This window comes from Staurois parvus, unplaced genomic scaffold, assembly GCF_062004578.1.
Source record: "Staurois parvus isolate SC_StPar_1 unplaced genomic scaffold, SC_StPar_1.0 ptg000287l, whole genome shotgun sequence".
NCBI classification, from domain to species: domain Eukaryota; kingdom Metazoa; phylum Chordata; class Amphibia; order Anura; family Ranidae; genus Staurois; species Staurois parvus.
This window is the reverse complement of record NW_028318083.1, coordinates 6,602,119-6,618,445: the sequence shown is the minus strand read 5'-3', so window position 1 is coordinate 6,618,445 and position 16,327 is coordinate 6,602,119. Positions and strand designations below refer to the sequence as shown.

Here is a 16,327-nt window from a genome sequence, read left to right as displayed (position 1 = left end):
TCAACTCAAAACCTTTCAGTTTTTATGGTAAAGAGGATCTTTTTTTAGATGGCAGCACAATATATGATAGCAATATATTGAAACGTGCATATCCCCCTTTTTTTTTTTTTTTTTTTAGTACAATTGAGCAAAACGGAGAGCTGCATCTTCAGGTATAAGAAAAGACTTGGCTCTGTGCTGATTAAAGCAGTATTAAACCCAAAAGCATACATTTATTATATTGCAGTTTATCATGTCTTAGATGTGAGTGCTGTATTAATTTTCTTTTTTAGGCTTTCTCTCTTCTCTCTGATTATGGTGATCTAGCCAGTAAGTCTGTTGTTTTTTTTTTAAAGAACAAGCTGTCTGCAGTTATAGGGATGAAACAAACCATTCACCACTGACAGGGGTGCTTACAATGATCAACTTTTATTTATCTATGGAAAACCTTTATCCCAAAAGGAAAACACTGTTTGCTGTAACTGTTTATAAAGTGCTATCTAGAGTTTGGCTTTAATTTGTTAGTGTATCTAAATTTGCTAGTACATCTAACACCCCCCTCCCCACAGACTGACAATGTTACTGCTCAAATCTGCCTGTGCTCTTTCATCCGGAGTGGAAGCACTCTAATACAGAAGGTATGTTACTGGCCAGATCCCCAAGGGAAAAGAGAGGGGGGAAAAAGCCTTAAAAAAAGAAAACTAATGCATGCACCACATCTAATGTTTGGTAAGCTGCAAAATATTACATTTTTGGTTTTGAGTTTATTACCGCTTTAAGATCAGTCACAGGATTAGTTGGGAGCAAGATCTGTATGCTCAAAATCTGTTGGGAGTAAAAATAAAGTGTTTTTAGTAAAGTCCTACATTATTTGTATGGCTGCAAAAATGGTTATAGTGCATATTTTATATTTAATATTTAACCCTGTGTATGTGTAGCAAACATTCTAATATGCTATTGTTTCGTTACCACAGTTTGTCCATTGCTTGGGTTACATTCTTAATAGTGATCTTAAAGTAAGACTTATATATGATTTTGTTTTGTTTTTTAGGCTCTGCACTGCATATAATTCTTCAGTATTCAACATTATCAAGATCTGGAGAGGCTCATAATCTTAGGATGACATCATGTATAAAGCATGACATTTTAAGATCAGTAACCTCTAGAACTTCTACAGATATTCCTGGTCCAGTGGAACTCCTTGGTAGACAGTTTCCTCGAGATGATTTCTCAAACATTACCAGTAAAATCTTGTCTTTGGTTGGACAGAATTTACACAACCAGAGTTATCATCCATTGTGGCTGATCAAAGAAAGAATCAAGGAACATTTTTACAGGCAATATACAGGACGCCGTGAAAACCCTCTGTTTTCTGTCTATGATGATTTATGTCCCATTGTCACAACAGAACAGAATTTTGACAGACTTCTTGTTCCTCTGGACCATCCAAGTAGAAAGAAAGGAGATAATTACTATATAAACCATTTTCACATGCTCCGTGCTCATACCTCAGCTCATCAGTGGGATTTGATGCACTCTGGACTGGATGCATTCCTGGTTGCAGGAGATGTTTATCGCCGCGATGAGATTGATAGAACCCATTTTCCAGTTTTTCATCAGATGGAAGGTGTCCGCCTGTTCTCATACCATGAGGTAATTATACATCAATTTAAATAGTAAAATGATACATCAATTGACATAGGTAATAATATTACCATGCAGGTTTGCTTGTCTTAAAGCAGAATTCTGGGCAAAAACTTTTTTACATGTTCTCGTTTTCCTATCTTCACTGAATATGTCATCCATCTTCTGGTTCACTCAGTGGTTGCTCTGACATAGCCTATTTATTTTCCAATCAAACTGATAATTCTCTTTGGTTTCCTGTTTGTAAGACCAGTGGCTGCTATGCCTCGTATTCCCCCAGCCACTGGTCTTGGAACATCCTTTCTGTAGTTATTTCTCCAGGAGGCAGTGAAGTAATTCAGCCCCGCTTGCTGTGGTGGCGGACCGAGACTGTCAGACACAATCAACATGTACAGGCCTAGTGTGCTCATATTCACTACAATTCCCTGTGGATGATGGGAACTGTAGTTTCCTTTTACTGCAGTGAGAGAGGAGAGGATATGATGTCATCTCTGTTGTTACACCTCTTCCTTGGCAGAGCAGATGCTGTTATCTTTTGAATTACAGAGATGAGGTCATAAAAATCCAATTAGACTTTTCTCCTAAATGTTAAGGATTTTCAAAGTTTTATTATCTGTTTAGATTTTTGTGTAGGGGGGTTTACTAATGGGTGATTTTTTTTGTCTAACCCGTAGTTCTCCTTTATATTTCAATATTTTTATTGAAAAAGTGAGATGCAAGAACAAAAACATAGAAACATAGCCCACCTACATGGTGAGTTGAGGCGAATAAACAGGTTCTTGAATATATAGGCACATAAGAGGCATCAATCAGTGATGATGCAAACAAGCAAATATAACCCCCATATGGAAGCAAATATTCCAGTAGTGAGTAAACATGGGCAGTTTCATATTACCATTTAACAAAATAAAGAAAATAACAGAAGGGGAGAAAAAGAAAAAAGAGGGGGGAAGAGGAAAGAAGAAGAGGAAAAAGAAAGAGAGAGGGTCAGCCGCAGTTCCATTAAGTGATAGAGATATACCTAATCCATGGCTCCCATGTAACCTCAAATTTAGAAGTGTTATTATTAACAATACTCATAAGTTTATCATAATCCAATTGAGTTTTTGTTTGACCCAATCTAGCGGAATAAATGATTGTCTCCAACATCTAGCTATTGTAATTCGTGCTGCTAACAAAAAAAAAGAATTAGTGTAACTGATTTTTTGGGAATATCAGTGGGCAACAGGTGAAATAGGGCTACTTCCGGTGTTCTACGAATATTGATTCCCGTTACCGTATAAAGAAAATTAAACAATCGGATTCAAAATCTATGAACCACTGGACATTTCCACCATATATGGAGCATAGTGCCCTCCTGTCTGCAGTGTCAAAAGCAATTGGGTGACATGGATAGGTACATTTTAGCAAGACGTTGGAACTAGATTCCAGCGAAGAAGTGTTTTTATAATTGGATTCAATAAGAGCAGTATTAATAAAAATTTTAGATAGGGTATTGGCCGTAGTTCGCCAGGTGTCTAAGTCTAGTAAGCTATTTAAATCCCTTTCCCATTGAATCATATAGGATAGCTTGGTAAGTGGGTCGACAAGGGACGCATAGATAATGGATAATCGACATTTCATCCTCCCAGTAGCCCCACAGGAGATTTCTAGAGGGGTGAGTGTGCAAGGTTCTACGAGTAATTTGAGTCTACTAGTAATAAAAGATATAAGCTGATGGTAACAGAACAGTTCACAGGAGGGCATCTGAAAAGTTGTCAAAACGTATTGGAGAGAACGAGGACAAACGCCATCCGGGTAGTCCCCAATACGCAAAAAAACTTTATTTATCCACCATTGAAATGCAGATGGAGATAAGCCAGGAATACAAAAAAAGGGTTACAAAAAACAGGAGCTAATGGGGTATCTAGAGAGCAGAGAGGTTTGCGAGCCCGCCATCTATCCCAGACCATTAAGGAATAGGATAATGTGGGACAAAGGATAGGAGGATGCAACCGACTGGGAAGCCACATGAGGGCGCCAATAGCATAAGGATGGCAAGATAAGGCCCCAATGCCAACCCATTGGGGAACATAACCCCTAGCGGTAGTACAAGAGAGCGGTGCCATCTGAGCCGCCTGAAAGTAAATCTGAAGATTAGGAAGTCCCAAACCGACATGCTTTTTAAGGGAAAATAGAGTTGACTTGGTAACCCGAGGACATTTTCCTTTCCATATAAATCTAGAGACTGCTGCTTGTAAAAGCAAAAGTTCCCATTTGGGTACCATGATCGGCAAAGTCCAAAAGTAGTATAATAGTCTCGGTAAAAAGGTCATCTTGATAGAATGAATTCTACCAAACCAGGATAAAGGAAGGTCCTCCCAATCATGTAAGTCGGTCTTAAGGAGTTTGAAGAGTGGGGGATAATTGTTCTTATAGAGTGACGAAATAGAGCTTGTGAGGTGAATTCCCAAATAAGGGAGAGAATGGGAGGTCCACTGAAAATCAAAGTTGTCCCGCAGGTATTGGACCTCTGAACCAGGTAGAGCAATGTTTAAAGCAGTTGTTTTAGAGGGATTAAGAGTGGGACCAGAGGCCGTAGAGAAACGATGAAACAGGTGGAGGAGACTAGGTAATGATGTTCGTGGGTTAGATACAGTATATACATGAGAATATCGTCAGCAAATAAAGCACATTTATGATCACGTTGGCCACAGTGGATGCCAGAAATAGTGGGATCCGAGCAGATAGCTATAGCAAGTGGTTCCATTGCCAAAGCAAAAAGTAAGGGGGAAAGGGGGCAGCCCTGTCTAGTACCACGCTCAGTAGACAGAGAAGCTGATTTGTATCCACGAATGGAGATCTGAGCTGAAGGAGTAGAATAGAGAGCCCGTATTAAAGTCAGAAAAGATGGGCCAAACCCCAACCTACCCAATATCTGAAATTAATATGGCTGCCATCTCATTATCCAATGGGAAAGAAGCAGGGAAATCGCGGCCTAGTGAGCAGGCCGAAGCCTGGGACTCAGGTAATGCAGAGCTGGAAGGTGACTGGGAGGGCCGTGGAGGGTCACTCACCCCAGTAGATGAGGTCTCTGCTGTCTGGTCCTGGCCCATGGAGGAGGTAGGGCCTGTTTTCGCCCTGTGAGGGAGAGGTACTGGCCGAGTAGAGGCAGAGGAGGCAACAGGGGCCACGAGTGCCAAGCCGGGCGCCATTTTAGATCCCCTGCACACCGCAGGGATCGAGTGCTGGGAGCCGCCGTGGCGGGGCATGCACACCGACCGCCCACGCATGCGCACTTCCGTAGTTCTCCTTTAAAATAAAACTGTGGTGTGGCAAGAAACATTAGAATATTACATTTTCTTAACAGGCAGTAAATATACTTTAAAACAAACCCCCATTGGCCTCTGTAGCTGCAGGCACCGTGGAGCAATTCATCCTAAGGGTTCATTCACACAGCCACAGAGAACAGTACAGCTTGTATGTATGCATCCTGTAGTGCGTTTATGCTCCCAGAACTGTGTTTATGCTTCCATAGCCAGACCACGGTTCAACAGGTACACAGTCCTAGACGCAGTGGGGTTTATTTACTAAAGCTGGAGAGTCCAAAATCAGACTCCCTTCTGCATAGAAACCAATCAGCTTCCAGGTTTCATTGCCAAAGCTTCATTGAACAAGCTGAGGTTAGAAGCTGATTGGTTTCTATGCAGAAGGGAGTCTGATTTTGGACTCTCCAGCTTTAGTAAATAAACCCCAGTCTGTCTGTGTCCAGGGCCGTGCCTCTGCCCTACTGCAAATGTAAACACTCAGATATATGTAGGAAGATCTATACAACTGGTGCATATGGTTTTTAACAGGCTTTCAGCCACAGCTACATGCAACATTTGTGGTTCTCTGGTACATAAACATGTACTGTATGGACCCCTGTGTCCATCTGTTTGAACCCTAAAAGTTTACAACAGAAAATATTTTCAGTTTAATTAGAAGCAGTGTCTTGCACCCTGCCCACCTACTAATCTTTAAAGTGGAACTAAACTCTCTCAATTAATGTTACTTATTTTTATTGTTTATTCTGTTAGCATTTTGTCTCCTGCCTGTATGACTGAGCTAAGGGCAGATGGATTTCAGGAAGTAAATGCTACATCATCTGTCCTTACTCAAGGTGGCCAAGAAATGCTAGGGGGGTGTTTTACTCAACAAAATAGAGCACAAAGTCATGTTTGAACGTTGACATTGCTTATAATAATAAAAATGTAATAAATAGCTTTTTCAGTTTGTGGTGCTTAGATACAATTTAGTTCCGCAATAATGAGAACATTGAGCAGGTGCTCAGGAAGAGGGGAAAAATAGAGAGTTGACATCTGACTTGAAGGACTTCACTGCTTCCCTTGTGGGCCTTTAGGATGAATTGCTCCACAGTGTCTGCACCTGCAAAGGTCAGGTGGGTCTTTGATTTAATGCTTATTTAATATTTAAATATTTGCATGTTTATATTATATGCTATATAGATGGCATGTATTTACAAAGTTATTAAAGTTGAAAAAATGCCATTTAGTCCATCTAATTAGCCTCTTAACAGTTCCACTTTAATGTATTGAATGATGGTACTAGGGTGTGTATTAAAGTAGCTTTGGTCAAAGAGAAAGATCTTATATAGTCTGAAGAACTGTTTGTTCAGACAAGGATCTGTACAACCGATAAGAACATGTCAGACAGCACTAGCTTCTTATGTGTCTAGGATTTTCATGGCTTTATATGTATGTTGTAAATGTTCAAAACCTCCTCCCTGAAAATCTGTTCACACAAAAGATTATTAATCATCGTTTGGCAATCACATGAACATCCCTTGTCTGTATGATACTGAAGTGGTTGATAGATTTGTGAACAAGCATTGGCTATTGTTGGCAGCATTATCAATATTGTTCTATTGTTTTTAATACTTATGAACAACATATACAGCACATAAAGTGCATCTCAGTCCAAAACATTTTTTGGTTTGTTTTTATTAGTGTAGAAAATGTCTAGAATTGCTGGTTATTTTTTATTGTTGTCACCTAAGAGGTCCAATAGTAAGTGAGAGGAAATCTATCTTGTCTTTATATTGGCATTAGGGGCACAGATCTTCACTACTACACAGTTTAGCTTATCTCAGTCCTTTCTTGTGTTCTCCCTTGTCATTTGATGTACAGCTGCATTTTATTAAACAAGAAACAATTGGCTTATGGAAGAGCAGAAGAGTGGGGGGTTCATTAGGAATGGAAATGCTCTATTACACTCCTGATTCCTTGCAAAGAATGAATATATTTCCTACAAAGAACTTCCTGTGAGGAAATGGTTAGATCATTTCCCTCAGATGTTAGCACTGGTGTCATTACCTCCCCCTAAAGCAAAGAAAGAGATTAGGAACAATGGTATATGTATAACATGATATATGAATAATGCAATAGGTAGCACAGTTTAGTATAATGCATACATGAACCAGTCTGGCTTGAAATTTTAGACTGTTGCTAAAAAAAATAGGATTTTTGTACTTACCCTAAAATTTGTTTCTTGGAGTTTGTTAGGCCCCTTTTACATGAAGGGTCTGATCAGGTCCTCCTGTCCATTTTTCAGGGGGACCTGATTTGACCCTCCATTCACCCCTATGGATCTGTGGGTGTAAATGGACTTGTGTCCTTTGACATCTGCCTACCTCCGGTCCAATGGAATGGAAGGGGATATGCCCCCCTCTGTCTAGGTATATCAGATAGGAGGACAGTCGGGCGTAAATGGAGAGTGGAGTCCAGTTACACCCATCTGCCCATTGAGTAGAGTGAGCTCCGTTCAGGTCCGCTATTCATAAACTAAGCAGACACTAACCTGTCCTCTGCCTGCTCTGCTCAGTTCAACTGTGGATCAGCAGATCTCCTGCTGATCAAAATAGAGTCTGACCCATGTGAAAGGGGCCTACCAGTCAGTTATTTAGAAACAATTGAGTTATATTGCCGCCTACAGGTTTTGGACATTGGACAACAACAAAATAAAAAAAACAGTGGTCAGCATGGTATAACACTTTCCACCTCCAGAATACATCAGTTTTATAGAAGAGCAGTACTAGGAGTAGATCATGAACAGAGAGGTGGGGCTTGTGTCCTTTAATGTACTCCAAGAAATAATTTTTTCTGTAAGTACAAAACTCCTGTTTTCCTTTTTCATTAATGGATACAACATTTGGTTATTCTGAGACAAATGTGCCATCCAAAAGCAGTCCTAATTAGTTCTGGACAACAGTAACAAAGCTAACAGACCACATACCAAAGCAATAGAATATGGGGCAGCCTGCTGCTCAAAGAGCTGCCTGAAGGACCTTACGTGACTGGAATACCTATTCTGCCTGTTGCTTTTGCTTCTGGCCAGTCCAGTGTTATCCATAATTAGCACAAGGAGACCAGCAGAGGCAGAAAACACACAGCAGAAGCGTCCCACAACATCATTATGTACTTCTGGGTCCATGTATAACCTGATTGGCAGATCTGGTGTCGCACAGTGATGCTAAGACAAGCAGGTGGCTGCTGGGAGTAGGATCGCAGTTGCAGAAGACATTATTTGGGGAGCGCAGTTTAGCAATTTTGCCCCCCTTGGTGCTGGATTACTTTGGAACTGGGAGGAACCTGGATCTTTGATACCATAACCACTTCAATACCGGGCACATTTACATCCTTCCTGCCCAGGCCAATTTTCAGCTTTCAGTTTTGTCGCACTTTGAATGACAATTGCGTGATCATGCAAACCTGTACCCATAAAAAATTTGATCATTTTTTTCACACAAATAGAGCTTTCTTTTGGTTGTATTTAATCACCACTGAGTTTTTTATTTTGCTAAATAAACAAAAAAAAATTGTGAAAAAAAGTGTTTCTGTTATGAAATTTTGCAAATTAATAACCTCTCTTCATAAATTTAGGTCAAAATGTATTCTCCATGGCATATATATCTGACATTTGATCAGTCCTGGTGTACTATCGGCCAATCTCATTTCTTGAGGCCCAAAGACACCAGGATAGTACAAATTCTCCCCAAATTACTAATTTTTGGAAAATATACAGTCCAAGGTATTTAGTTAGAGGCATGGCAAGTTTTTTGAAGTTGTAATTTTTTGTTACAATTTTTTGGAAAATGAAAAAAGTAACATTGTACTATTCTGGGCAAGTGATCAGGATTTAAAACATTTTTTATTATACATTATGATTGCTAATACCAATGTATTTAATTGATATTAGCAACCATTGTTACTGAATTAAACTGATTCATTCAGTCTTTTGTTGTGATTAGCTGTAATTGAGCAAAGCTTATCACATTATACAGATGGGCTGTGATTGGCCCTGTCTGTACCATGTGACCAATCACAGCTAACAACACAATTGTATACAATGGATGGCATGAAAGGAAGCCATCCATTGTATACGATTGTCATGTGATCTGCTGTGATTGGTCACATCGGTCACATGACACTCTCAGCGTGCCAGTGTAGTGATCTGCCATCAGCTGTGTCCCATGTACACAGCTGGTGACATACCGCGCCGCTGTGTGGCACCTTCTGACAAGACGTCATATGACGTGCATTCAGAAGGAGGAGCATCCTACCCAGCCATCAATCTGCTATAGGCCAGGCGGGAAGGTGTTAAAGAATGATCTGTTTAAGTAACAACAAAAATGGTGGAGAGGGAAGCTGGTCCTGCTTTACAAGAATGAGAAAGTGAGAGTCTGTCTTTCTAATAGTAGCAGTGGCTAGAAAATAAATTTGCATAACACGCAATCCAGGCAGTAAAGGGAAATTCCCTTTTGATGTACTGGAGTAGGACAGAGAGACAAAAGAAAAATGTCCTGGTTGAGGTGGTAGGCCAAAACTGCTTTAGGAAGAAAGGAAGCTCTAGGCCCCATCATCTTGTCTTGTTTAAGACCAGGTAACATTCTTTACAGGGCAAAGCTGCCAATTTAGATACACGCCTCACAGAGGTGATAGCGACAAAGAAAAAATAGTGGGTCAAAAGTGGGAAACCCATGATAGGTTCAAAGGGTGAGCTGTCTTTGAAGTTCTGACAGAACCAGATTCAATCCCATTGAGTCACAGGAGGTTGTACAGGAGAACCCACATGAGAAACACCATGTTGACATATCTTCACCTATGAATTAGAGGCCAACTATCTTTGAAATAAGATTGCATGGGAAACTGAGATTTGCTCTTTGATGATACCCAGGGACAAATGCTGATTCAAGCCTGATTGCAGAAAAGTCAGGATTCTTCCCACAGACTTTTTCCTGGGATAAAGGTTTCTTTATTTGCAATAGGCTAGTTATGTCCTTCATATGCAATAGTAGGCCTTGCAGGAGGAAGGCTTCCTAGCTTTAAACAGTGTGAGCGGTTTCAGTTTAGAAAGGCCCCTGTCTCTCAAGACCTGGGCTTTAACAGATATGCAACTAAAGCCATCAATCTTATCGGAATGTGGTAAACCAGTCCTGGTTGCACGAGGTTTCTGCCAGGGGTTTGATCAGGTCAGAGTACCGCATCCACCTGGGCCACTCCAGAGCTATGGGGATTAATGGAGTGTCCTTAAACTCAATCCTGCAGACTAGAAGAGGAAGTAGTTTAAGAGGAGGAAAGGCCTAGATCAGGGTGTACTGATGCCATGGAGCTATAAGAGTATCAACTTCTTCCACCAGAGAATCTGAATACAAACCTGTCCAGTTTGTTGTTGAACCTGGAAGTCAGAAAGTCCACATCCAGTGTCTCTCCCCTGTGACACAGGTCAGGGGTGTTGAAATTTTTGAAAAAACTACTTATTCAAGGACAAAATTGGGTTTTCAATCTACTAGTCCCTCATGACAATCTACATGTCCAGATTAAAAAAAAAAAAAAAAAATAACCAAAACCGTATTTAAATTTGAGGTGCTTTTAGGAATGTCTGGGGCTTTTAAAATCAAAAGGGGCTTTATGGCAACTTAAACGTTTGATTTGCGTGCTTGAGAAATGGCGATGAACTTCAGTACCCTATATTTTCTATAGGCGACACGGTCATCAGTATAGTGTTACGGAGGATGTCTCATGCTAGAATTATTGCTCTCATTCTGGTGCGTGCAGCGATATGTAACATGTATATCGCAATCAATGTTTTCATGTGTAGGCGCCCCAGTGTGTGCTTTTACATTTGTATATGTGGGGGTGGGGGGGGGCTCAATTTTTTTTTTAAGGGGTTGTTATGTGCTTGGCTGTAACTTTAATTTTTTAAGAGAAAACAAACTTTTTTTAACTTTTTTTTTCATCACGTAGGGGACAAAAATTAACCTATGTGATGATTTTTGGTGACAGGTTCTCTTTATTGAGACATTCAAGGTCTAAAAGACCCTGGATGTCTCCCCTTGTACTCCTCTGAATTAAATTCAGTGAACATCGCACCACATTACATTCTTTCGATGGCCAGGAAATCTTTCAACAGGGACCTGGAAGTGACATCATAACGTCACTTCCAGGTCAGGAAAAAAATTAAGGGAAGCAGACATGTCCGCTCTCCTCCCTCCCCTCTAGCTGTCAGCGGTGAAATGGTCTTGGGCCCAGAAGACATAGTGGGTGGGGAGAGGTTCACACAGGGGAGTGGAGGCTGGAACTGTAGGATGTTTGAAAGCAAATGGGTGTCAGCATGTCTGCCAGAATACTTTCACCTGACAGGTGAGCCCTGCTGCTTGCCTCCAGAAACACTCAGGGTTGAAAAAAAAACCTACCTGCCCGGTGCCTGGAACTAAATGTCCCTGGCATCAGGCAATATAAATTCAACATCCCTGCAGGTCCTGAAGTACTACTGGGTATAGGGACCATTTCCCCCCATAACCCCCCCCCCCCGATCCAGTCGCTGCTGGCTGAGATGGTCTGCTTGCCAGTTGTTGACACCTGGAATATTAATGACTGATAAGACTGGAACATAGAGCTCTGCTCAGGCTAGAATCATTTCTGCCTCTCCTGCCTAGCAAGACTTTTGGTTCCTCCCTAAATATTTTCTCCTTGATGGTTGATGTATTATGCCACTTGTGTGGTGTTGTCCAAATTAATCTTGATCCAGCATTGCAGAGACAGCCAAAGTGCTGGGAGCTCCAGAATGTTGACTGAGAGACGATAGTCCTCTTGAGATCCCTGTAACAACAAGGTGTCCAAGACTTCTCCCATTCATTCAGGCTTCAATTCATTGTTAGGATATTCTAAAACAGTGAACAGATTTCCTCAACTCCCGTGCTTGATTCCTGACCCAATGAGGCTGCCATCAATCTCAAATGAGAGGGCCACAAACTGATAGTTTTAACAGCCTACAGCACAATGTAGGTAGCTTTGATGTGCTGCAAAGGTGCTGACATGCAAGTACACATCCTTGATGTCCACAGTGGCTAGACAGTCTCCTTGATGCAGAGAGGATATGATGTACCAGTTTTACATATAACATAACAGGATTGCATCCAAAACCTTTGGACTTCGATGAAGACATTTAAAGCCCTCAGATTAAACCTCCTTGCCTCCTTGAAATGCCTCCTTTTTTTTTTGGAGCAGTGAACTATTTGGTTCAAAAGGTATGCAAGAGCAGCATGTGGAGGTCTGTGTGGGTGGACAACATGAAGTGGGATGGAGAAGAAAGTGAAACTCTAGCTTGTGGTCTCTAGAAACCATGCCTCTTACCCAAGCATCAGAGATGCCTGCTAACCAGGTGTCTTCAAAGGCCAACAGACATCCCCTACATTGGAAAGTGGGGGGGGGTCACTTCATGCCAAAGAGGACTTACAGTATATGGAGGTTTGGGGGATTTAGAGGCCCAAGTTGCAAATTAGTACTTTCACCCTTCTTTATGAGGGGGTCCATAGAAGCACCAAGGAGATGTTTTCCATGAAAAGGCATGGGTAGTAAAGATTTCTCATATATTCACAGATGAGACTAATTTGGGAAATAAGAATATCGACTAACCCATCTATGCAATAGTAGAGCTCACAACATAGGGTCAGACGCACTCTACAAATACTGCGAAGGATCAGTAAGGATATTAGCTGGATCCTTTGACATAAGTTTAGTCTATTCCCCTAAGGTTTAGCAGCCTGAAATAACAACTGTGACAGGTTGAAAAACAGGGTCTGCTGGCAAAACAATGATTTTAAAAGGGTTTCCATATATTTGTCAATGGAATCCTTAAAGATTAGTGCATCTTCAGCAAGTATGGTCAGTTTTTAGGCTCTATATCACTGGATACACATTGGGAATGGCCTAATTCTCAATTAAGACTTCAGTAAACTGGGATTGATCTGTAAAATGTTTTGGAGGAGTAAAAAGTTAATCTGGAGTTTTCCACCCTATGTACCAGGGCTGTAGATATTTGTTTTTTCTGGGGGGGTTCAGCTTGCAGCTGAGCTGCATTTTTACCACTCCCCCCCCAGCAACTTCTCCCCCCTTGAAGGAAGGAACGGAGGGGTGGATGGAAGGAAGGGTGGGTGGAAGGAAGAAAGGGGTGGATGGAAGGATGGGTGTAAGGAAGAAAGGGGTGGATGGACGGAAGGGAGGGGTGGATGGAAGGATGGGTGGAAGGAAGGGATGGGTGGAGGGGAGGGTGGAAGGAAGGGAGGGGTGGATAGAAGGGAGGGGTGGGGGGTGAAAGGAAGGGTGGGGTGGGCCCACACATCCTCTGAAGCTGAGCGGGCAAAGGGGTAGGCAGAGCACATCCAGCCTCTTTCCCTTCCTCTCCTATTGGTGCGGTGGATGGAGGGAGGGGCTGGGCAGTGAGAAGAACACAGCAGCGGTCATCAGGTATGTTCTGTGCAGCGGTGGGGGCAGTGACAAGCAGTGGTCTACTGTGTGGCTTTCAATGAAGCAGCTGGAAGCCGCCTCTTCTCCTCTTCCTCTCGCGACTCCCAAATGCTTAATTGAAAACCATACAGGAGATCGCTGCTTGTCACTGCCCCCACCGCCACCCTTCCCACACACCCCTAGTCCTGGCACTGCTCACCGCCCCCACCTTATTTCCTTGACGCCCCCCTTATCTATACCCCTGCTCTGTACAGAACACCTTTAAGTACAGTACTGAAAATTTTTTGATCGTTTTAGGGCCTCTCGGGGATCCCAGACAAGTGAGATCCAAAACAACTGAGAGCACTAGCATTAACTACAGGCTGTTCTGTTTTAATGGTGGTAAACACTGTGTGAATAAGAACTAATATAGTAGCTTTAAGCTTGGGGAGTAGGTCTCCATAAGAACAAAATCATTCATCAAAGATTTGTGAGACTCTTCATCAGAACTAGTCTCTGCAGCAGAAAGTTCAGAGGTTATGCCAGCTGCAGGTATGACAGAAGAAATCTCTTGAGGGAAGGAGTAAAAGTACATTTACAGTGTCTGCATTATGAATCAAGAATCGTTATAGCAAGTTGGTCCATAAAATTCAGCATTGCTGTGGAGAAATCCTTGATGGATAGGGTAGAGGAAGGGGCTAACAGAGCTAAGGAAACTCGGTGGAATGCACGGACCCAAGCAGAGGACAGTTTTTAAGATTGCCATTATCAGGTTCCTGAGAAGGGATACTGCAGGCTGCCCCAGAATTGTTAGTGAACCTTCAACTGTAGATGCCTGATGCAGCAGAACTGTTCCCTTTGTGCGAAGATCTGACTTGTTACACCGCTTAACAGGGACAACGCAATTGAGAACACCAGGTAAAAACTGTGGGCACTCACAAACCAGCTACTGAAAGCAGAAGAAGTTCAAATGGCCAGAGTTCACTGTAGGCGACAGTAAGGACTAACCCCTGATACAAATGAATGGGAATGCATAAGCCAATATGGAGATACAGTGCCTTGGAAAAGTATTCATACCCCTTTGAAATTGTCCACATTTTGTCATGTTACAACCAAAAATATAAATGTATTTTATTGGAATTTTATGTGATAGACTAACACAAAATGGTACATAATTGTGAAGTGGAAGGAAAATGATAAATAGTTTTCACATTTTTTTTCTACAAATAAATACCTGAAAAGTGTGGTGTGCATTTGTATTTTGCCCCCTTTACTCTGATACCCCTAACTAAAATCAAGTGGAACTGCCTTCAGAAGTCACCTAATTGGTAAATAGAGTCCATCTGTGTATAATTTAATCTCAGTATTAATACAGCTGTTCTGTTAAGCCCTCAGAGGTTTGTTAGAGAACATTAGTGAACAAATAGCAACATAAAGGCCAAGGAACACCAGGCAGGTCAGGGACAAAATTGTGGAGAGGTTTAAAGCAGGGTTAGGTTATCAAAAAAAAAATCCCGTTTTGAACATCTCATGGAGCACTGTTCAATCCATCATCCAAAAATGGAAGGAGTGTGGCACAATTGCAAAGCTACCAAGACATGGCTGTTCACCTAAACTGACAGGCCAGGTAAGGAGAGCAATAATCAAAGAAGCAGCCCAGAGGCTCATGGTAACTCTGGAGGAGCTACAGAGATCCATCTCAGGTGGGAGAATCTGTCTACAGGACAACTATTAGTCGTGCAGTCCACAAATTTAGCCTTTATGGAGGAGTGGCCAGAAGAAAGCCATTGTTGGCAAGGTGGTTCTGCAAAGTATTGACTCAGGGGGGGCTGTATACAAATGCGGGCCACATTTTTCAGATATTTATTTGCAAAACATGTTTAAAACCATTTATCATTGTCCTTCCACTTCACACTTATGTGCCACTTTGTGTTGGTCTATCACATAAAATCCCAAAAAAATACATTTACGTTTTTGGTTGAAATATGACAAAATGTGGAAAATTTCAAGGGGTATGAATACTTTTTTAAGGCATTGTAAGCACTATCAGATCTTGGCTAGGTATTGCAAGATATTGATTTTTTTAATTTTGTGAAACTGTTTCACTTCATACAGTTGATACTTAGGTACACACAGTGCAAAGTATTTTGCATTATGTGATTTTTTTTCCCAAAAAGGCCTTTGCCATTGTATAGGATTAAATAAAATAAAAACAATATTTACTCTGTTTCTTGTGTTTTGAACAAAATATGGCATTGGCTCTAATTAGAATAAAACTTTGGATACTGTAGCGGAATAGCCCACAAAGGCAATGAAACAAAGATGTGACAGCACGTATATAAAAGCAGAATATTTTACCACTTTTTTCATATCAGTGTTGACTGTTGATTTCTCTTATAAGAGCCTTGGAAGCTACTTGCAGGAATTTTGAAGAGGTTGCAACAAAGGTTTAGATAACCAGCAGAAAAAAAGACTAATTAGATATGATTTGTGGTAAAGCAGTGTCTTCAGTAAGAAAATAACATTTTCTAAAGATAATTAGTACAGAAGAGCTTGCAAATGGTAATGAATAAGCACTGTCTTTAGTGTGAAACGCGTTTACCTGCCAATCCCCCACTGTATTTCCACTGTCTGTATTATGTCTGTTTTATCCTGGTTCAATAAAGTGGATTGTTTGGAGTGCAGCCAATCTGACTTCCATTGTTCCCAGCTTGCAAATGGTGTTTTATTACGTTATTTTTCTTCTATTTAAATTCTTTAGCTCATTTGATCATGGGATCGTATATATAGCACCTATTAAGTGATTTATTGCATTTTGTAGTCTAAGGCCTCGTTCACAACACCATACATGCAGAAAAAATAATGGAAACTGATGTGCAGATTTCACTTGCAGAGACATCAGTGTACATCAGTTTATATATATATATATATATATATAT

The 16,327-nt window shown here is 41.1% G+C and overlaps 1 protein-coding gene across 2 annotated transcripts in view; it reads left to right on the top strand.

Annotated features, from left to right (window-relative positions):
- FARS2 (phenylalanyl-tRNA synthetase 2, mitochondrial) overlaps positions 1–16,327 on the top strand; it is a 537,715-nt gene that overhangs the window by 130,888 nt on the left and 390,500 nt on the right. For both annotated transcript variants that reach the window (XM_089682201.1, XM_089682200.1), the window contains exon 3: positions 1,031–1,632. In XM_089682201.1, coding sequence (XP_089538327.1) covers positions 1,031–1,632 — 602 coding nt within the window. The remainder of the gene's footprint in view (positions 1–1,030; positions 1,633–16,327) is intronic.